The sequence below is a fragment of the Manis pentadactyla genome, chromosome 8, assembly GCF_030020395.1.
Source record: "Manis pentadactyla isolate mManPen7 chromosome 8, mManPen7.hap1, whole genome shotgun sequence".
Taxonomy (NCBI): Eukaryota; Metazoa; Chordata; class Mammalia; order Pholidota; family Manidae; genus Manis; species Manis pentadactyla.
In genome coordinates, this window is record NC_080026.1 from 127,696,860 (window position 1) to 127,720,477 (window position 23,618).

The following is a 23,618-nucleotide window of genomic DNA, read 5'->3' on the forward strand; positions in this document are numbered from 1 at the left end:
GGCGGCAGCAGCAGTAGCAGCGGTGACAGTAGCAGCAGCAGCGGCAGTGACAGCAGCAGCGGCAGGGGCAGCTGACATTTCCCACCCGGTGGCTCTACATTTATTACCTCCCTCAATTCTCACAAGTACTCTGAGACACAGGGAATATTACCCTAGTTTATAGACCAGAAAACTGGTTGGGTCATCTGCCCAGGATCACAGAAGTAATGAACGAAGAGTCTGGGCTGCATAAACTGAGACAATGAGTTCACGAAGTTTGACAGGAAAAGGAAAAAGGCAGCTACGTTTTGGTTAAAATCAGGAGTCCCACCTCCACCTACAGATAAAATGCCCAAGAAGCCTGCCTGGCAAGCTACAGCATAATGGAGCAAATGGGGAAACTTAAAGATACAGTAAGGTTTTTGAATGCTTACCTTCTGACCACAGTTCATTTCACAGTTCACTTTGTTGCGGGCATTATATGTAAGTATGTAACATGCCAACATCACACGGAAAACATTTCGGAGTTTGACATTTTAAAGCAGAGCTTTGGTTTTATGTCAGCTCGGTTCCTACTTAATTTGTTTTAATTCTTTTTACAATTCAAACACCAGGAGAATTGAACCAGTTGTGCTGCTTTGTGAAATGGCAGTGGAGGTGCATAATTACAAAAGAAACAGTACTATATGCCAGATGACGACCTTAGGGAAGAGGGGCTGACCCTATTTACTGCAACAATTTGAAAAAAACTGTTGCATTTAGTCATCAAAATGATACTTCATTATTAATTTCTACATCCCAAGATTCATGTTTAAAAGAATGACTCACCTTCAAATAGGTAAAAAACAATTTCCAGTATGTATATAATTCTAACATAGTATGAAACCTTTCAGAAACAAAATTTTCTTCATATTAAAAAAGTAAAAAAAAAAAGAGGATATGAAGATTTAAAAAAGAAACAAAAGACAAAGAAAACCACCTGTAGGCATAGCCAAAGAGCCAAAAGTCAGAGATAAAGTCAGAACTTGGAAAGCAGCTACAGAATAATGACATGCTACACCTGGACGAGGAATAATGAGACTAACTGTTCACTTCCCAACAGAATACGGGATTAACATAATAAAGTGCTGGTGGAAAATAACTTGTCAACTTAGACTTCTCCGTCAGGAAAACTATCCTTCAAAACTAAAAGAAAAATAAATTTCCAGATAAACAAAAACTGATTTTGTTGCCAGCAGACCTAAATAACAAGAAATGCTAAAGGAAGGTCTTTAGGCTGAAGGGAAAGGATACCAGACGACAATTTTGAATTATGGGAAGGAATGAAGAGCAACAGAAATGGAGAATATACAGTAAACTAACCAGACCAAAAAAAATCAGTAAAGGTCCAGAAGATTTTTGGCAAGGCAGACTTTACTTTGTGTCAACTGTTTACCAGTATCATGTCCCAACTTTGCACTGTTCTGATATGCAAGGTTTTGGTTAGCACAGTGCATTGGGGAGTAAGAACTGCCTGTATTTATTTTGTACAGTCTTGGGTTTTGGAAGCATGTTAATGCTGTGCATAGTCAAAAATAAAATTCAATAAGGACGGAAAGGCAGGGGTGGTAGGGAGACTGACACTGAAAATGAAGTAAAACAAAGCCAACTATAATTCAGATGAGTCATGTAATCACACAGAGGACAAATTAATCTAATTTATGAATGTAGTACTTGACCATATGCCCTCAGTGTTAGGTAGAGCGGGAGGGAACTGCAAATAAATCCTGAATTCCCTTTAGTCAGTATGTTTTATGTACTTGTATGGACAATTCTGAAACTGAGATGCATTACAGGATTGAGCAAATGATTAAAAAAGCTGATGTTATTGGGAGGCAGGGTCCAAGGGACATAAAACTATGAAAGGGGAAAGAACCAAGGCAAGGAACAACCCTAGGAAGATGGATTTGAATTGGAAGAATTGGGTGAACTTGTGATTTCTAAATTATGTATGTGTTGTATGTATGTATATATGTATAAATGCCTATACATACATGTATTTCCTAACTGTACACTGGAGGGGCCTATAAATATATGAAGAAGCAATGGACACATCCAAAACACAGATCTTAATTTCTAGTATCATTTTCTACTAAAAGGAACCAGGGCCCTTTAGAAAAGCAGCTGATGCTAGGACTGTGGCAGAGAAGGTACAAAATCAACCTGGAACAGCCTGTTATAGGTTCATTAGTGAACCTATGATAAGGATGAAGACCTCAAAAAAAAAAAGAAAAGGAAGGCAAGGTTACATCCCAAGCATATAGGAGTCAGTTTGAAGGGGTTCCTAGTGGCCAAATCAGGGACAATTTAGGCAACAAAATAATTGAGGATAATAAAGAATTATAACCATTGGAAAAAAATAGGAATCCAAGAGTCCATGTTGATAACAGACAATTGGGGAATAAGAAGACTTTCGGTAATAGAGTAGGATGTAGGAGATCAACTGCTGTGGCTTTCTGTATTTTTGTTAACATTTAAAAATGTTTTGAGTGAGATATTTTTGGAACCCAGGAAAGCAAAACAACACACCAAAAGCTGCTGAGAAAACACAGACTTTAGAACAGTGTGACTCAGTGAAGAAATGACCTTAATTTGAATCTCCTTCCATCTGTATTTAGGACAGGCTATCCTAAATATACTATTTAGGGTACGGAACTCTCACACAACAAAACTTTATGAACTTTGCCTTCACTGACCATAATCTTTGTTTTCTTATGTAACTGGAAGATAAAACCAGCCATACACACACACAAAAGAAAATTCATCCATGACACCATTTAGGGTCTTTTATATAAAGATGTATATAACAAATCCCAATTTGGTACCAGAATTTCTCTCCCACTGAAGACCATGTACAGTTTATCAGAAAATAAAAGCTAAGTAATCTATCAAGTTTCCTTTGCTGCTAGAAAACTGATCTTTTCTTTATATAGTTGTTTTTGATCTAATTTATCTTCTCTTTAACTGTATATGGGCATATATTTTCCTCAAAATACCTCAAATCCTTTACGACAGAAGATGGACTATATAAATTTAAAAATAGTAATCTTAATGTGTTCACAACACTAATGTGAAATAATTTAGTCTTTTAATGGCAGTACTACAAATACAACAATTGAGTTCATCCATGGTTAAAAAATCAGCTTTAGTCAATGCAAAAGAAAATGCAACTGTCCAGAATGACTGTGTTTTTAAAAAATGTGACAAAAGTGTTAGAACCAATTTTAAAAAATGAAATCATGTCTTCACCCCCAAGCTTTTAACTGGGAGATTCAAGATTGGATTTCAGATAATTAGAAAAGACAGACATATAATCAAATACATAGCCTCACCAGCAACACTAAGGCAAAATAATTAGTTTTTTAAATTCCTAGCACAAGTACCTCTTTATTAACATCATAAATATCCTATTAAACAAATATCTGTTTGAAGGAACGAATCAATGAATCTCTCAAGGCTACCTTTGCAGGTTTGGGGATGAATGGACGAGTAGGTGGATAGGAATTAACAAGAGGAGAGTCAAGAAATTTTGCCTAAAGCTGCCCTTCAAAAGTTTAAAAGTTGCTATGATTATTTTGGAAAAGGCAATTCAACAGCATGATTCTGATACCTGTGAATCTACAAAAAAATTCACTGAAAGAAAGAAAGAAAGCATCAGTTCAAGATTTCCTTAGGCACAGGCCATCTGAAAAATATCCTTCTAAATATTAATATGACAAGCCCAAATTATAATTAGATATTTAATACTCATGTTTACCATAGCATATTAGCTTAGCCATGTCAAATTTATACTTGTGTAGAGCCATGTTTTATTTTATATGTCATTTTACTGGACAATACCTTCTATAAAATTTATAGTACATTTAATCTTTCTTTGGTAAAATAATTCCTTTTCAACCAGACTTTCTGACATAATGGTGCACAATATTGAGTCACTCCAAGACTTAAAAAAATATTTATCATATTATAAATATACTCAAAATTAACCTATTAGCAAAGACACAAATATATTAGGTATAATATATAACCTGTCTACTTCGGCACTTTTATTATGAGCTAGAAATGATAAGTACCTAATAAGTGGTACAAACAAGTGTCGCAGAAATGAAGCCTAAGGACAATATACTTGTACTTGGAATGATGATGAGGCATGTTAAGGAGGTAGCTTTTGAGGTAAACCAGAAGGCTGGGTTTAAGGAGCAGAAAATGGGATAGGGCCTTCGGCCTGGAGAACAGTGGGTGATAAACACAAAGAGCTTGGTACTTTAACACAGTGAAGGTAGGGAATGGTGAACTGCGGTCCATGGTCCAAATCCAGCCCACTGCTTGTTTTCGTACGACCCATCAGCTACTGATAGTTTTTACATTTTTAAATAGTTGAAAAAAATAAAAAGAAGAGTACTTCATGACACAGGAAAATTATGAAATTCATATTGTCTAAGTTTTATGGGCACATAGCCATGCCCATTCATTTACCTATTGTCTATCTACAATTGCCTTCACACTAGGAGACAGAGTTGAGTAGCCGCAATGCAGATGATGTGATTCATAAAGCCTGAAACATTTACTATCTGGCCCTTCGGAGAGAAAGTTTGCCAGCTTCTTCCCTTACGAAGGCCTAAGTGGCTGAAGCACTGAGTGAGGGGCTGGACCGAGAAAGAAGCTAGAGAGGTAAGCGTGGCATGTAGCCATAGCAAGGATTTGGGTCCTAAGAGTAGTGGGAAGGCCCTTAAAGAATTTAGAGTAGGCTAGGAAAGTGACAAATAGGTTTACAGTTTGAAAAGCTCATTATGGTTGTTATGTTGGTAATAGTTTTAGGAGGGAAGTAAACAGTTCAAGGAAAGTACGAACACAGCTTAGACTACGGGGGGCTGGCAAACTAAAATGAGGAGGATGGGCAATATGATTTCTGAGGTCCTTTCCAGCTCTAAAATCTGAAGAACCACAGGGGTTTCCAAGCCTGGTTTTGCAACTTTCCAGTTATTTCCAATTACCACAAACAATTCTCAAAAATGTTGCTATGATATGAACATCTCTCTAATAGGTAGTAAACCAGAAATATGCCCAACAGAACATCATGCATCTAAAAAGTTTGGGAATCACTGAAGTAAATCTCACACAAACATACACATGCACACACCCCATCCCCACCATTAGAATGTTTTGCAAGCTGGAAAGAACTATTTTATGAAATTTACTATTAAAAAACTTACAGAACAATATAAATTAATACAAAGTGAGAACACACACAAATATTGATTGAGTGTGCTTCACTGCACTTTCTTTCCCATAATGTAGTAATGAAAAAAACAAAGAACATACCTGCTACATTCTAACAACGTAACTTTAAGGCGACCTTCAGTAAGTGCCCATTGTTGTATATGGATATGCTCTTCTTCATCTTCTTCAAATCCTTGCAAGGTTTGGAATGGAAAAAATGGCTTAAACCTGACAAAAGTAAAAATAAGTCTAAATTTCTGAATGATAAGCAACATAGCTTAAAGCATAATAACAAAATTAGCTACAGAAAAACACCACAAAACAAAAACACCTAATACTGCATGTGCCCTATACAACCAAAGCTTACCACACTCCCACATGACTGGCAGCAAATGGCACCTTCTCTACGACACCCACACCTCCTGTTTCTTTGGCATGCCCTCACTGACAAGGCAGGACACTTAGAACAAAGAAAACGAAAACCTGGAGACCACAAGTATGCCCTGAAATGGGTGGGACAGGACACAGAATCTTTCTGGACAATATGGGAAAGAGTGTTCCTACAGTACAAGATCAAATGCAGATGTACTTTTTATGGAAACAATCTAATTGACAGTGATTAGGGCATGATAATGATAATAATAATAGCACTAACATCAATAACAATTAACATCAGCAAATATTCATCAGAGTTATTTACTTTTTGCTGGACAGTGTGCTGAAAGGTTTATACCGCTTTGTAGTATTTAACGCTCACAATCCTGAGAGGGCAGTATTTACTAGCTTCCCTTTCCAGATTAAGAGAATGAGGCTTAGAAATGTTAAAGAATTTGTTTAACTTGACACAGTGAGTGGCAAAACCTGAATTCAAGCTAGTCTGACTCCATCAAAGCCCAAACTACATAACACTTTGGTTACCTATGAATTATTCAGGTCTTTATGTGCTCATCGTTAATACCCTGGTCTTCATAGAAAAGCTTGCGTTGACTGTCAACTGCAAGCTTTAAAAAGTTTTAATATGAGCCACAATTCATATCCTCCATTAAAGCAAAGGACAAAGAAAATGAGAGAAAATTGGGCCTGAAGGCCTACAGTTTTCAATTCATTGTATATACTGTCACTAGACATAACATTTGTCTGCTCAAAGAGCTTTAAAGGTTTCTCACTAACCACACACACAAAAAGATAGTCATAAGTTCTTGATTTCACATTAAGGTCCACCATAATTAATTTTCCAATGGTATTTTTTTCTTGTCAGAAACCTTCCTAAGATGTATACACAGTAACCTCATGTACCAAGAAGATATCATGCATGTTCCTGCTTTCAGGCCTTTTGCACCAATTGGAGGTTTACCCTACTCCTCAAAGCCAACCCAAATCCTGAACACTTTACATATTGGACTTTAGGTCCTACATCATAGCAGACCACACACACTGCTTTCACTCCTCTTTATCTTGTAGTCACTTAAATTCCTGTGCATGTATGCTTTTGAAATCTCAAATGTGACTAGGTCCCACAACTGACTGAACCCCTCACACACACTAACAGGACTGAAGTATGTGTTGAGATGATTTATAAAAATCCAACACTAAAAATGAAATATTCACTTAGAAAATACTAACAGCCGACTACAATTTATACTAATAGACAGAAATACTGTTTTTGGTTTCCCAGTGAACAGGATGAAAGGAAAAACCTTTAGGGAAAGATAAGCAGATATACAGATAAAACTCACTGCTTTTTCCAGCTTCTGAACTAGATGGAAAACAGAAAGCCCCCTTCAGTTCCTTAGTTTGTATTTAAAGTCATTTGATCTCAGACAAATTGGCACCACATTTTTGAAAAGAAAAAAATTAGGAAATAAATCTGCCATGCTAATACAATGAATGTTGTAGCTGAGTGCTTATAACAGACACACCTTTATGGCTCCTGAAGAATATATAACTGTCACTCTGTAAAAAATTACAAATATCACTATACTATATATACAAGCAACTTTGAGAAGAAGAATCTAAGTTTGCTAAATCACAGCTGCTCTCTGATCAACTCCTGTTAAGTATAAAGTTAAAATTCACTAAAAAAAAGTCTCACAGGTGTGTGACTCCCACGTTATGGAACAGATCTAACTTGGTTTATTAATGCTTTGAAGGGAGGTTGCTAAAAGTGTTTATGCCCAAAAATATGTTAAAATCAGGAAAATGTGTTCCACTGAAAAATAACACATGAAACAGAGGGATAAGGCTATTTGTTCAGCAAGCTAATAAATAGAACCCACACATTCACATTCTCTAAGAACACTTGGTTTTTCAAAACTTCCAAATCCAAGCCTTTAAGTATGCCCAACCCATAAATGAATCCAAACAATGAAGCAGTGTATTTTTATCCCTTCCTTTTATCTTCCTGTCCTACCACATTATCCTTCCTCAGAATTTATTAGCCTTTACCGTCTGCTAGCCTATCAACTTAGAAATGTTATGTTTTCTCATTCAAATTCCCAGAAAACTAGGCTTCTTTAACAAGCTACCTATACTTTCAACCATAGAAAACTTAAAAAAAACCAATCCAGGAAGATTGAATTCTAGGATGACAGCATGAGGAACTCCACTGATTCACACTCCCTGGGGAAGCTGGTGAAAAATATTAGAACAAAAACAAAACAGAAATACATTTAAAGCTTGTGAAATGGTCCTAAGGACAAACAGCATATGAAGAAACTTCTAATCAAGAAAATCTATAAACATTTGGTAAGAAAGGTAAGAGTCTGTGGTATGTGAACCAAGATCACTCCCTCCAACAAGGTCACCAAGGAAGAGATTTCACTCCAGCCTGCTGCTTCTAGGAACACCGGCTGCCTTACTCTCAGTTCCCAGTCAGAGGGGTTTCTTTTCCTTGGGAGGAAAAGGACATCAGTGTTTCTCATTCAGCCCTCAGCTACCCATCACTGAGTCTAAATTCTGGGTAAGTGCAGTCAAGAGATGAGAACTCCCAGCCTCCACTCGTGGAACCTCAGGCACAGAGCACTAGAATCCTGGGGCCCGGATCATCCTGGCTCATGGTGCAGCGGTTCTATGCCAAGAGAGGCAAGCCAAGAGGACCTCAGGCTGCTGCCACTTCCTATCCCACCTACTGCCCAGCTCCCGGAGTAGGAGTGACTCACAGAGAAGCTAGCCAATGTCCCCACCCCTAGCCCTGGCTCCAAGATTTTGTTAAGAGGGTGGAAACAGAGGAAAAGTCAGGCCATAAAACAGCTCCTAATCTCTTCCCACCCAAAGGAATGAACTTCATTTACAACAGAATATGAGAAGCTCAAATCCAAGGGTGCTCTTGGGAACAGTGGAGGTTGTGCTAGAAGCCAACTGGAGGAGAGTCATGATAAAATGAAGATACAGCCTACAATAAAGGCAGCCTAGTTTACAACAGAGAACCAGGACATAAGGCAAGTGGGAGGAACTCTCCTAGTGTTAGAACAAATATTAAACACTGACTTCAGAAACTCTTCCTTCAAAATGAGCCATAATTTAATTGGAATAGTTGGGAGAACAATATGGGCCCCAGGGACTTGCTGAAAACCACAGATACAATGTCAGGGAGGTAGACTTCACTGAAATAATCTGGACAATCACTAAAAAACAAAAAAATAATAAGCCCTGGGAGAGGGGGACGAGTAACCAGAGTTACCATATATTAACTAAAATATCTGGATTCCAACAAAAATTATGAGTGACAGAAAGAAACAGGAAAGCATGACCCAAAGAGCAGAAAGAAAGCAGGCAGCATGCTGCCAGTGAGAGTGACCAGGTGCCAATTTAACAGAACAGATTTTAAAATTATCAATATATTCACAAAAAACTGTTTAAAAGCATGATTAAAGAAGTAAAAGGAGGTATTATGGCAATGTCATATCAAATTGAGAATAAGGGTAAAGATACAGGATTATAAAAAGAGAACCAAGTGGGAATTCTGTAGTTGAAAAGTATAACTGAAATAACAAATTCACCAAAAGGGCTCTCAACTGTAGGTAGGAAACAGCAGAAGAAAAAAGTTAGTGAATTTTTGAAGACAGAGTAACAGAGGTCATGCCAGCCAAAAAAACAGAGAGGAAAAAGAATGAAGAAAAATGAATTGGGCCTTAGAGAAACGTGGGATTCTCTTATGTTTACCAACACACACATAATGGGAAAGTCAGTGGAAGGAGAAAGAAGGGATGAGAGAAAAAGGAGCAAAAATATTCAAAGAAATAATTGAAACCCCCAAACCACAAATTATATGATTCTATTCTTAAGATATCCAGAATAGAGAAATGTACAGAGACAGAAAGTAGATTAGTGGCTGCTGCTTGGGTTTGGAGGCAGTACATGGGTTAGGAAGATGATAGAAGGGTATATAGGGTTTTCTTCCACCTCTCCCAGAAATGCAGTCATAACAGGTCAGACAGGAATTTTCTGGTCAGTGCGAATGAGGTAATCTGTCACATGGGCCCTTCTCCATCCTGCCCCCCAACCCTAAAAAGAAGATGAGATAATCTCATGATAAAACCACTTGCTCTTCCCACTAAAGGAAGGTGACTGGGCCTGAAACAATTCTTTGTTTTCTTTTGCTAATAATATTCCTTCCCCCACTCTCCAGCCTACAAAAATCTTCCATTTTGTGCAACTCCTTGTGGCATCTCTCTACTTGCTAGTGGGATGCTGGGTAGATTCAAGAATCCCTTAATAAAGCCAATTAGATCTTCAAATTTTCTGTTAAATTTTGTTTTTAACATAACTATAAAGCACTTCTTTGTTTTTGTAATACTTAGAATAACCCCAAAGCTGGGCATTAGCACACCGTACATAGACAGTCTTAGAAGTCTCACAAGTACTATAAACTGAAGCCAAAATTGGAACCTGTGTTAGTCTGCTGGGGCTGCCATAACAGAGTACCACAGACTGGGTGGTCAAAAAATGAATTTTATTTTCACACAGTTCATTTCACACAGATAAGGAAATAAGTTCAAAGAGAACAAAGAGCCTGTTGGAGACTGCATCCATTATTACACAGTCACATGGAGATATATGCCAACAAAATGAGGGCATAAAGCAAGAAAGAAAAAGGGAGCCAGAAAACAGTGGATTCAAGTCACAGAGGCAATACAGGTGTGTGGCAAGCCAAGAGAGGGGTCTAGTTTAGAGCAGGTGATGAAAGAGACCTCCAAGAAATAAGGTGATAATAGGATAAGCATAAGGAATGAGAAGGGAGAGGTAATTTTTCAATTAAATCTTGAAAATTTGGTTAAGGCAACTAGGTAAGCAAATAAAAAATAATTCAAACTTGACTCTAGGGACATACTGCTTTGAATGGCACAAAAATTTTGAAACTAGAATCTAGAGAAGGAAACATAAACCTGCATATTAGGGAGCTCTGCAATAAAAAAATATGTATACATAATAACAATGTAAATACACAGACCAATCAAGGAAGACTTAACTCTGAATAGAACATGAATGTTATCAATTATATATAAATAAGGAAGTGGTTCAATGAATGGATTGAAAGTGATATAGGGAGATTGAGAGAGATTGAGAAAAAGCAAACGGTAAAGTGAGAGAAGGTATCACTTTGCTAAAGCCTCATCTAGTTGAGTAGGAAGTCATCAATAAACGGTATGTAAAATAGCTGAATCAAGAACAGACAGCTGTAGGACACTGTTGAGAAATACAGAGGTAACACCATAATTTATTAGCATAGCTTGATTGTGTTCTTACCCTGTAAAAGGTATTACATTTATTAATTCTAACAATTCTATGAGACAGGTACTGTAATTAATCTCCATTTTGAAGATGGGGAAACTGAGACACAGAGAGGTTAAATAACTTGCTCAGGTTACACAGCTTAGTTAAATGGTAGACCCAAGATAAGAATCTAAACTGTCAGTCTCCAAAATTTGTGTTCTTAAATCACTGCATCTTAAAAATGGTTAAAAGCAAGGATTTATAAATGGTTGCTTCTGAACAGTGTGACTTATGGGAGGAAAAGTAGAAGGTCTAGGAAAGTAACTGCTAATTTTCACTAAAATCCTTCTGTTATAGTTGATTTTTAAATTATGTACATTAACTAAAATGAAAAGACAGACAATATCAAATATTGAAGAGGATGTAAAACTACTAGTGTGGACTATTATAATTACTCTGAAAACTGTGACCATTTATAAATCCTTGCTTTTAACCATTTTTAAGAGGCAGTGATTAAGAACACAAATTTTGGAGACTGACAGTTTAGATTCTTATCTTGGGTCTACCACTTAACTAAGCTGTTAACCTGAGCAAGTTATTTAACCTCTCTCTGTCTCAGTTTCCTCATCTTCAAAATGGAGATTAATTACAGTACCTATCTCATAGAATTGTTAGAATTAATAAATGTAATGCCTTTTACAGGGTAAGAACACAATCAAGCTATGCTAATAAATTATGGTGTTACCTCTGTATTTACTAAACCTGAACAGATGTGTAATCTATGACCTAGCAATCCTACTCTTAGACATAGCCAATAGAAATGTGCATAAGCATTCACCAAAAGACGTGTGTAAGAATATTCATAACAGCACTATCCAACTGCCCATCAATAGAAGGGATAAATGAGGTATGTTTACATGGTGGAATATTCCACAGCAAACACGATGAACTACAACTATACACAGTAACATGGATTAATCTCACAAACATACTGTTAGGTCAAAACAACGAGTGTCATACTGTATGGCTCAATTTATACAAAGTTCAAAGAAGGGCAAAAATTCCCAAAACACAATGGTGGTAGAAGTCAGGATGGTAGTTACTGTTATGCAGAGCAGGGAGGGTGGTGACTGGGTGACACAAAAGGGACTTCCTTGTTGCTGGTATTCTATTGCTTGTTCTGAATGCTGTTCTGTCACTTTGTAAAAATTCACTGAACTGAATTTTTATGCTTAGTACACTTTTTAAGTGGTGAGTTATATTTGGTAGAAGCTTTAAAAAAATGTTTAACTTAAAAATGTGCATTACTTTGGTAATATTTTAAATAGATATATTTAAATTTCACACCTACAAGAGAAGCCAAGCCTTCTTCTCATATGCGGATCTGAGCAAATCTTTTTTAGCATCTAAAATATGTTTTGCTCTGACTGAGATGTTTCTTCAAGACTGCTCTATAAGCACCCTGAATGCCAGCTGGTGACATCTCTATCACATGACAGCAGTAAAACTGTTTGCAAACACTGTGATCTTTAGAGAAAAAGGGTTTACTACAAACCCAATGGAAAAATATTCTGAGTCAAAATGTACTCTTGACTTCAGCACTGGCTTATGTGTTGTCAACAAAGTAATACATCTGCTAGAGTTTTCATCAATGAAAGGGAAAGCTTTCTAACAATTACATGTGGTAAAAAAAGGACATAGCCATCTCAGTCATTGCCCTCTACCTGTACAAATACTCAGGCAGAGGTTAGGTGAGGCTTTGTCAAGGAAAGGGTAGTTTTGTAAAAAGAACACAAAATTGAGAATTATACAGATTATCCCAATTCCTAGAGATCTGTTTCAAAATAATCAGGGGAGGGGAGTGTGGGGAGATACAGATGCTCAAAAGTGGCCACAAGTTAATGACTATCTGGCTACAGATAATGGGGTTTCACTGACTATTCTCTTCAGAGTAAGTTTGAAATTTTCCCTAATGAAGAATTAGAAGAAGAGGTTTGTTCTCTACAAAAACAACTTCGGTTCTCTCTTCCTGTTTCCTTTCTCTTCTATACTTTCTTTAGCAACATCATTTGCTCTCACTGCTTCTGTAAGTCCCATATATTGATGCCTAAAAGTAAATTAAACACCTTTTCTTCAAACTGGCTCCTCCTCTCCTGTATTCTCTTATTGGCACCACCAATTTCATAGACACTTGGAACCCAAAGTTAACCTTTTATGCCTCCCCTTCCCATAAGCTGTCAGTCCTACCTTCATTCCCCTCCATCATAGTGCAAAAATGTCTCTTTTTCTGTTCTTTTGTGTTTCTCTATTGGCCTGGCTCAGGTTTTCATTGATTATGAGAGTGCTGTGATTTCTGAAATAGTTTCCTCAAGAAGAGTCTTTAAATGAAAAAAGCCTCTGTCTTGGCTTTTCTTTAATAAAAAGTTACCTCTCAGGACTATTACAAAGATAGAATTCGCATGTGTGAAGCACCTAGTAGAGTTCCTGGAATGTAATAGGCACACACATCGTGACTGGCTTCCTCTGTACAATCAAGTCTTATCAAACTGGCTTCCTCATTGAATCCCTAAAGATATCACACAATGTAATGTCCTAGTTCTGTTCCTTTACTACTTTTTCTACCTATTCTGTACTTCCTTCTCATCCCCCTGTGTCTAAAGCCACACTGCCCTTTAGCTGTCACCTCAAATGTCATCTTAATTTTCTATATTGGTGAACCATGAACCTAAATTTCAAATTTTCAATTTTACTCAAACCAATTAGTATTACATTAAAAAGACAATTCATTCACCAAGCTCCTCCACACTTAACCAAGGTTAGTAATGCCTTATTATTTCTCCTGAGAGCCTGCTGGTAATGTTCTGATCTCAGAAGCAGCCCCACCTGGTTAAGTTCCTTCTCACTATTTAAGTTCTACCGCAAAGTCACCTCCTCTCTAACCTGTTCCCCTTCCTCCACCATCTGGTATTCCTTCCTCATTTGGGAATATGTATAAAGCACTTTATACGTATTTCTATTATGCCACTAATCACACTGTTTACTTAGCTGTCTCTCTCTAGTTCTCCGCACACCATGCCTTTCTCCCAACTAAATTGTGAGTTGCCTGAGGAAAAGAATACACATGACAGGTAGTATAGCGGTGTGCTTTAGAGCAGAGTATGCCTCTCTACCTTAGGTATCACTTTTCTACCTGTCTGCGTCATTAAGCTTTATAACTAAGGTTTGCATTAAACTAAATAAAATAAGAAGCTGACCTAAGGAAACCCATAGAGAATTGTTCTGTTTATGGAATTCCTTGGTATGCACTATGCTGACAAAGTCTATCCTTGAGAAAATGATTTTAATTTCTGTATTCCAAAGGAGAAAAAAGGATTCCTGAATAGTTACTAAAAAGAATAAGAATAACCAATACTGTTAACAAACTTTCACCCTCATCTATATGCCCTCTACCTAATATGAAATGTTCACTTTTATCTAAACCCCTAATTCTGCATAGAATAATCAAGATCCAAAATGCTTCATGGTTTTCTGAAGCAGTTCTATATATCCACTGAACAGAAGAGTGATAGTAGAGGTTGCAGGCCCTTCATAATAGAACTCAATAGCTGGTGGCTCAAAGGTGAGTCAATGTTAATTGATACATTATACACCAGAGAGAAAGTATCGAATAAGACAAGATGCTCTAGGAACCAACGTACAATCTTGACCATGTCAAATAAATCTCTTATCTTTCTATGTTCATCACAACTCACAACATGAGAGTCCCTTATATTGTGAGAGGCCTATAATCAATCAAATCGAAATTCTCAGCTTCTACAAAGCTTAAAAAAAGTTTAAGCTATCCACAAATCCAAACACCTATTCCTCTCTACCAGTTCCCCCAATACATGCCTTTGAAAAAGAGAATGTAAAAATTACTTTATATGTTTCTAGCACATCTGTAAATTACAATACTTTCATATACAGCCTTGACTCTCATGACTCAAAACCATGTATGGCATTATTAAGTCTTATTGTATACATGAAGAATTAAGGATGAGTAAGTTCAAGTGACTATCTATGATCACATGGTAAATGGTACAATCAAAACTGCAACAGATCCACTTAACCCTATGCCCCTTACAACACCAAGGTGTACAAGCAATACTATAAATCAACTGTAAATAATGTATGTATCTGATATTCAATAAAGTTGACTCAGAAAGTGAGGCAATAGGGTTACCTCCTTTACATGTGGTAAAAATAAATAAACTTCAGGTTAGAGAAGCAGTTCTCAAATATTTTGTTCATAGGACCCCTATACATTTTTAAAAGTCATTAAGGACTCCAAAGAGTTGTTGGTTATGTGTGTTATATCTATTGATAGTTACCATGTTAGAGATTAAAAATGGTAACACTTTTATACAGAAGAATACAGGAGCTCACATTTCTTTAACAGCCAGGGTGGTGATGTCATCACACATCATGTAACTCCAGGAAAACACCATTATACATGCATGAGACAATGAGAGTGAAAAAGGCAAATAACATTTATGTAATATTTTGAAAATAGTTTTGACTTGGTAGATATATCCTCCAAGGGTCTTGGAGATCCAAAGGAATCCCCAGATCACAGTTTGAAAACTGAGTTAGACAATAACAAATCTCATGGCAATTTTAAAATTCTAAGTTGTAACCCATTATTTTACTCTAAGCACACTCTTTCTCAGTATGAACTTTTAAAAATCTTGAATGAAGGACTTTTATTTATTCCCTCTTAGCACTAATTCTCTTTGCAGTACATAGTGCCCTGGTCAGAGATGGCATCAAACATTTACTGAGTAAACTGAATCTCTTCTGAGGTCTAGTGGATGGGGGAAGAGAAAATATCTTAAGGCAAAATCATCACCTCCCTACTATGGTAAAGAGCTAACAAGGGAATATATAATACAGAGGTCTAGTCTATAATTGTTAATTATGCACCAGATCAGTGAGATTAAGTTTTAATGTTTTCTTTTTCAGTCCAAGGAAAAGGATAATCAGTTAGATGTATTAGACAGACAAAAAATCCACAGCAGACGCAAAGTAAGGAACAGCAAAAGATCATGAACAAGAGAAATGAGGAGAAAGTTAATACTTTAAGGTTGTAACTGTCTAGCTTTCTCCTTGTTTTTCTCTATCCAGATAAAAGGAACAATGTATCTTAAGTTCAAATTATTTTAATATTATTTGTGTCTCTGCTTCTCTCAGTTCATAATTACTTAACTGAAACTGGAACGTATTAAATGAAAATATTTTCAAGATGATTTATGCCTGCACATTTTAAAGAAATTCCTACATTAGGTCTTAGGTCTATGCAGAAAGATCAGAGAAGTTAATAATAATGCTACCTTACATTTACATAATTCTTTTCCAAGAACTTTAAAAACTTTAATTTTTATTTCACTCAGTTTCAAAAATAACAATTTACATGACTTACCCAAGGATATACTAAATCAACAAAGCAATAATAATTCCAAAAATAAGAAAAATTCCTCACCATTTAATCGTATTATTTCAGGGCAAGAGGCTGAGTTACTTTCAAGAGAAACCTTATGAGCACAGAGTATCCTCAAGGCTGCAAAACTATTACGATAGAGTCTGGTCTAACCCATGCTTGTTGGCTGGCATGAATTATCAGAATAACTGAGTCCAAATTCTAACTCTACAGTACTAAAAAATTCAAATATTTTGAATAATTTACTCAAATATTTTAAGTAAGCAATTTACTTAAAATTGGCCTATAATTTAGATAAATCATATTCATGGGCTTTATTCACAGACTAACACTGTCATGAACTACACTTCACTCATCTCAAAATATCTAAACTGATTTCATTTGTACTATCTACAACTTCAACATTGTTAAACAAACGGACATACATTTTGCTACAAACATTTAAACTCTTCCCATGTCAAGTTTGCAAATCTAGTCCTGATTAAAATCCAAAGTTAAATATTGAGAACAATAACATCTCTAAATGTTAAAAGACCAGACATCACCTGTCCTAGATTTTCCACAAATATTATACTTAATAATGGTGAGACAAAAATAAGATTTTTATTGCATTATAAAAATAATTACCATACAATGAAATTAACTATAAGAGAATAGCTCTTATTTCGGCCATACAAAGTTTCACAGAACTGAAAGTTGTGAATTATTTATTTGCTTGCCCAAATAACGAGGGTAGGAAGACACTGTAGTCAGCAATCACAATCCTCAGTAATAAGTATGATATAATCTAGTATGCATGAAGGACTATTATGTGAAAAGGACAAGTTAGCATACAACACAAACTCCAGATGCACTATTTAGTAGATACTGATGTCTGCATGAAACAGTCAAATCTATAAACAGAACATTTTTCAAAATAACAGATTCCTGCAGCCAGCTACTAAGCAGAAATTGGTACCTTAAGAAATAATATTGCTACTTAAAAATTTGCCACAAAAAATAATAGTCACTTATAATTGCAGATTACACAGGTAGGCTATGGAGTTGATCCTAGCAGAAACACCATTTCTAAACATACTTAGACAACAAATTCTTGTTTAACTGGCACATACCTTACTAATGAACCAAGTACACTTAACGGGTACTTAACACAAAAGAACCCAACTAAAACATTTTTACTGTGCTAATCACAGCATTTTTGTTGTGCAGTACATACCAACAAGAACTAATTGTGCTGCCCAATGGGAAATTTTCTAGCTCTTTTGTTAAGTTATGCAAATCAAAGCACAGATATTTCAGTACTCCACCCACCATATCATCTGCTCCATTCTTCCTACAATACATGAAGAATTCATGGGCATAAATATCCAATGTGCTGGTTAGAGAAGAAAGAAACACATGTTCTAAAGCACTCTGCTGATTTCACAAAAATTGTTAATTATGCACCAGATCAGTGAGATTAAGTTTTAATGTTTTCTATTTCAGTCCAAGGAAAAGGATAATCTAGTTGATTGACACTGGCCTTTCCATGTGAAATTAAAAACCTTCTCTGACACTCCAGAGAAGATATAGTAAGTAAAAGCAAAAAAAACAAGATGCTAACAGAGGGGTAACCACCTATGATTCTGTTCTTATAAATAACAAGAATACATTTAGAAAACAAAAAAATGAAAGAATAGTCCCCAAATTTAATACTTTTCTGTAAGAAAAAGATATTACAGGAGATTTTTCACTTTGATATTTCATATTTTGTTCGAATTTTTAAAATGAGCTTACTGATCATGTGAAAGGCTTAAAAATTTTATTGGGTCACCGAGCAAATATCTGACATACATCAAGTAATGTATGTGACATAACTCTAGCAAAATGTCTAATTGTAAGATAATCACTAAGCATGCATATTCAATTAGTTACCAAAGGAAAGATGCATTTATTCAATAGGTATCATACATGTGACACTTATTATCTCCTATTAAATAGATAATACTTCCATTTCCATTTTACAGATATGGAAACTAGGAAGCTCTACTTAGCACCTACAATTCTACTAATCTAAAGATATATTAATTAACACATACCTCCTTTTTCCCTGGGACAAATATAGTAAGTATGTGGTTTTATTCAAGTCTGAGTTATTTGGCATGAGAGATTTTGAGACCACCCTGTAAAACCTATGCTAACTACCAGGTAGTTGCTTTATGACTTTGCAGTGAAGTATGATGTCTTTTAAAGTCATACCAAAAGCACTCGGAGGTCATATGACTCTAAGAAGGAAAAAAAGGGAATTAAGAGCACTTGTTTCCTAGGGCCACTGTTTTCTGAGAAAATGAAGCCCATGATGAGAAGAAATGTTGGGTCAGTATTTAACTTCTAAACAATATATTTAGTGGTAGAAACTCTAACTTGAAATGTCAGATATTAGTGAACAACAGATTCAGTAAGTCTCAGCCTGCTGTAGGGAATCTTACTAAAAGAAAAAGAGAGAGGGAGAGAGAGATAGGTTATGAGAGGTTTTTTAGAAATGTCTTTGAGCCATGCAAATCCTACATACATTCTAAGAAGGCCAGCAACATTATAAACCACTTAATATTTATTTTAGCATATTAAGATTCGTTATATTTATGGCAACAAAGTTGTATCCTTCTGTCTGTGTTTACTAGTCAATCTGTAGTCTAAGGACTCTAAGAAGGGTTTTGAGGGGGCTGTAAATTTTAAGAAACTAAAGGAAAATTTGTTCACGCATTTTTCTGCATAGCTTTCAAAAAAGGTAAGACCCTCAAAGAAAGTTTAGAAGTACTTTGAATGTAAATTTATACATGCTCCTTTTTTGGTAGGCATTTAAGCATAGTTTTCTGTTTTTTTATTTAACAGTTTAGAGCAGGGGCTAGCAAACCTTTTTTATAATGGGACAGATAATAAATACTTTAGAATCTGTGGATGCAGATAGTGTGCTGCATATTTTTTTTTAAAAACTTTAAAGTTTACAAATATAAAAACCATTCTTATATTATAGGATGGACACCAGCTTGTTTGCAAACCCCTGGGTTAGAGTAATTGTTGGTTTATCTCTGCAGAAATAACACAGCATAGGCTTTGGGAGTTTTTTTTTTTTTTAAGGACTTAGACAAACTGACTAACCCCCTCTGAATCTCAAGTTTTCACATATGCAACAATGAGATGCCAACCTCTCCCACACAATAGTTTTAACCATTAAGTGAGATAGCAAGTGTATGGAACTGCCCATACAGTACCTGGCATATATAGTCAGCAAACTGAGTTTATTATCCTTGCCTCTGCCTCATATGACACATCGTTAGTATCTGTAAGTCAATATTAAGTGTGTGTTTGATCAGGCATGCTCCTCCAATACAATCTACATTATAATGATCTGCTTTGGCTATTTCCAGTAACAAACTGGGTCTCTCCCTGATAGCCAACAGACCTGTACATTACTGATTAGAATCTAACAGTCTCTGGCACAAGAACAGACCCATAGATAAATGGAACAGAACAGAGAGCTCAGAAATAAACTCACACACATATGATCAATTTATATAAATAAAAATGAACATGAAGCAATATAAGTATAAATATATAATGATAAAGGAGCCATGAATATACAATGGGGAAAAGATAATCTCTTCAATAAATGGTGTTAGGAAAACTGAACAGCTACATGCAAGAGAATGAAATTGGATCACTGTTTAACTCCACATATAAAAGTAAACTCGAAATGGATTAAATACCTAAATATAAGAATGAAACCATAAAACTCTTAGGAGAAAAGATAGGCAAAAATCTCTAGACCATAAGCACAAGCAATTGTTTTCTGGATATCTGCCCTGGCAAGGGAAACAAAAAAAATGAACTAGTGGGATTATATCAAACTAAAAAGCTTCTGTACAGCAAAAGACACAATCAACAAAACAAAAAGGCAAGCTACAGTGTGGGAAAATATGTTTATAAATGATTTATCCAATAAGGGGTTAACATCCAAAATATATAAAGAACTCATATGCCTCAACACCAAAAACAACCCAATTAATAAACAGGCAGAGGATCCAAATAGACATTTTTCCAAAAAAGAAATATAGATGGCTAACAGGCAGATGAAAAGATGCTCCACATTGTTAATCATCAGGAAAATGCAAATGAAAACCACAATGAGATATCACCTCATACCAGTCAGAATGGCCACTATGCAAAAAACAAGAAATAACAAGTGTTGGTGAGGATGTGGAGAAAAGGGAACCCTCTATACTGTTGATGGGAATGTAAATTGGTGTAGCCACCGTGGAAAGCAGTATGGAGGTTCGTCAAAAAACTAAAAACAGAAATACCATACAACCCAGTAATTCCACTTCAAGGAATTTACCCAAAGAAAACAGAATCAATAATTTGAAAAGATATATGCACCCCTACGTTTACTGCCATATTGTTCACAATAGCCAAGATATGGAAACAACCAAAATGTCCAGCTATAAATGAATAGAAAAAGAAGATGTGATACATATACACAATGGAATATTATTCGGCCGCAAAAAAGAATTCCTGCCATTTGTAACAACATGGACGGACCTACAGAGTATTAAGCTAGGTGAAATAAGTCAGGTGAAGAAAGAAATACCATATAATTTCACTTATATGTGGAATCTAAAAACAAAATAGCAGCAGACTCACAAACATTGGGAAGTGACTGGTGGTTACCATGCAGAAGTGGTTGGGGTGGGTGGGTAATTGTTAAACCACTGTGTTGTATACTTGAAACCAATATAATATTATGTATCAACTATACTTCGGTAAAAAAATACACCTTAAAAAGAAAAGGAATCTTCACTATGTAAGAATTTGTTCACCATGTAAGAACTTGTTCGTTATGCTTCAGAAGATTGGAGACTGATGAGAATTAGGCTTGGGGTGGATTAATGATTGTGCATTGAGCATTGAGTCCCCTATACAGAATTTTATTGTTGTTAACAACCATTTGATCAATAAATATGAGAGATGCCCTCTCAAAAAAAATTTAAAAAAAGGAATCTTAACAGTCTGCTCATAATTAGACTCTTCTCCCTTCAATATGTAAATTGAACTTCTAGAGCAAAAGTTTAATTTACCAACACATCTAAAGTGTTTTAAATGCCAAAACCACAGTAATTCAAAGCAACATAAGAAAACCCAACTTGAAATAGAACTAGCACTAAACTGGAGTATACTTAAGTGTACCAAGGAACCTAAGGTCAAAAATGCTACACAACACAAAGTAATCAGGTGTTTGCCTTAGCAGATACACTGATCTCTTTTCCTGCTTCTCACAAAACTGGTTTTAAATATATCCAAATGTCATATAATGAGTTTTAACTGTTCTTCCCCAGAAAGATGAAGCAGCTTGAACTATGTTTTAAGTATTTTTATCACCTTCACCATACTTCCACAAGACTAGGGATGACAGTCTTCAGAAAACAGTTATTGAAAATAAATGACTATTTAAAAAATAACTTATTTATCTTAGCTACTTTATTACATTGTTACTCCAAAACAACTAGAGACATACACTAATGTCCCTGTCTCTACTCTCCTGAAGTATCAAAGGTTACATTTCATACTAACATCAGTAAGTCAAACTGATTCCTACAGTCACTAAGGAATTCTAGTAGCTCTTTTAAAGTATTTCCCAGCTAAGTAAAGTCAGCTTTTAAAAGATGTCCACGTATAGAAAGAGAGGTATAAAAAAATAAGTGAATACAGTGTATTACATTTAATTTTACAAATGATTTTGTCACCTTTCAGCAGATATACTTTTAAAGTTTTTAAGACATGGATTACTCAAAACCATCTTTACCTCAAATAATCAGTAAAATTAAAAAGCTATAATATAATTAACATTACGAGTAAATGTTAAACTCCATCTCTCATCTCAGAAGACGAAGGAAGAAATAACTCACTAACAAACCACAGTACAGAGTATAAGATTTTCCAGACAAAGCCTAAGTTAGTTTTCTGAAAATAATGGTATATCTAGAGAAGATAGAGATAAACATGAAGATGTTAAAAGGCTCTACCTAACTAAATACATCCCTGTCCTTGTCTTTAGTAGGAATGAATAGTGATCCTCCTTGATCTCCAGGCACTAATGATATTGAAAATCTCCATGAATATATATCAGAATGTTTTTCAGGAGTAAAAGAATAAAACAGTTATGACAAAAATAGTCATGTTCAGAAGACATTCCATGAAACTGAAAAGTGAACTTTCCCCCAAATATTTCCATACTCACTCATAAATTCAAATAGTGTCAATAAGCAGATGATCCCTTATTTGCAGATGAGAGAAGTAAATGTTCAGTTAATTAATGACCCACCTCACACTAAAGCAAAAATCCACCAAACTGAAGTGGAAAGCAGCCACTATTTACTTACTATCACTATACTGCAGAGAAATGGAAAACGTTTCAAGGGTTTTTAAAAATTTTTCTGGTAAAGAATGTTTTTGTAAAATTCAATGTTATCTTGACAATGTCTTTCAGAAAATAAAGTTGCTTAATTAAAGTCCCTTCAAAGATACAATATTTAAAGAGGGTTAAAAATTATCACCCTCTACTACCCAGCTATGAATTCTTCCTATTTTCAATGATTACAGTAATGCTCCCCACATAGTAAGGGTCTCTGAAATTCATATGCTGCCAGACAGGCAAATACCATTAGGAAGTGTAGCAAGTAGATGCAGACTATAAACTATGCCTAAGAGCTTCCTGCAGCTGCTACTAGACTCCATCTCTTCATCCTATTACTGCTATGAAGAAATGCAGGCCTGGTAATACAAGATCTTCCAATTTTTCCTAAAAGAAGTCAGAAACCCAAATCATGCAAAATCTTCTGTTTTAAATGTTGGCAGCTAAAAGACAAACAAACAAAAGAACAACCCACAGTGTGGGCCAAATAAAAAGTACCTGCAAACTGAATTTGGCCTTTTAGTTTGTAACCAGTGCTAGCTACACATCAGTTAACACTCCAGAAACAGCAGGATTAGTAAGAGTCTCAAACCTAACCCACCAGGACTATTAAATATATTTCATGCTGATGATGGATTCTCCATGTAGTCAATAACATTAGTGCTACTCTTGGAGACTAATTTTGGGGCTAAATTTTTAAAAATACTCTTAGTTTGCTATTTTAAAGTATACATTTTAAGAAAA

At 35.6% G+C, this 23,618-nt stretch overlaps 1 protein-coding gene across 3 annotated transcripts in view; it reads right to left on the reverse strand.

Annotated features, from left to right (window-relative positions):
• Positions 1–23,618, reverse strand: part of PDZD8 (PDZ domain containing 8) — a 76,530-nt gene that overhangs the window by 48,670 nt on the left and 4,242 nt on the right. For 2 of the 3 annotated variants that reach the window (XR_005027350.2, XM_036898472.2), the window contains exon 2: positions 5,341–5,466. The exons of the other annotated variant lie outside the window; for it this stretch is intronic. Coding sequence is in view for 1 of the 2 variants with exons in the window: in XM_036898472.2 (XP_036754367.1) it covers positions 5,341–5,466 (126 nt within the window). In the remaining variant the exon portion in view is untranslated. The remainder of the gene's footprint in view (positions 1–5,340; positions 5,467–23,618) is intronic. 3 annotated transcript variants of the gene reach the window in all.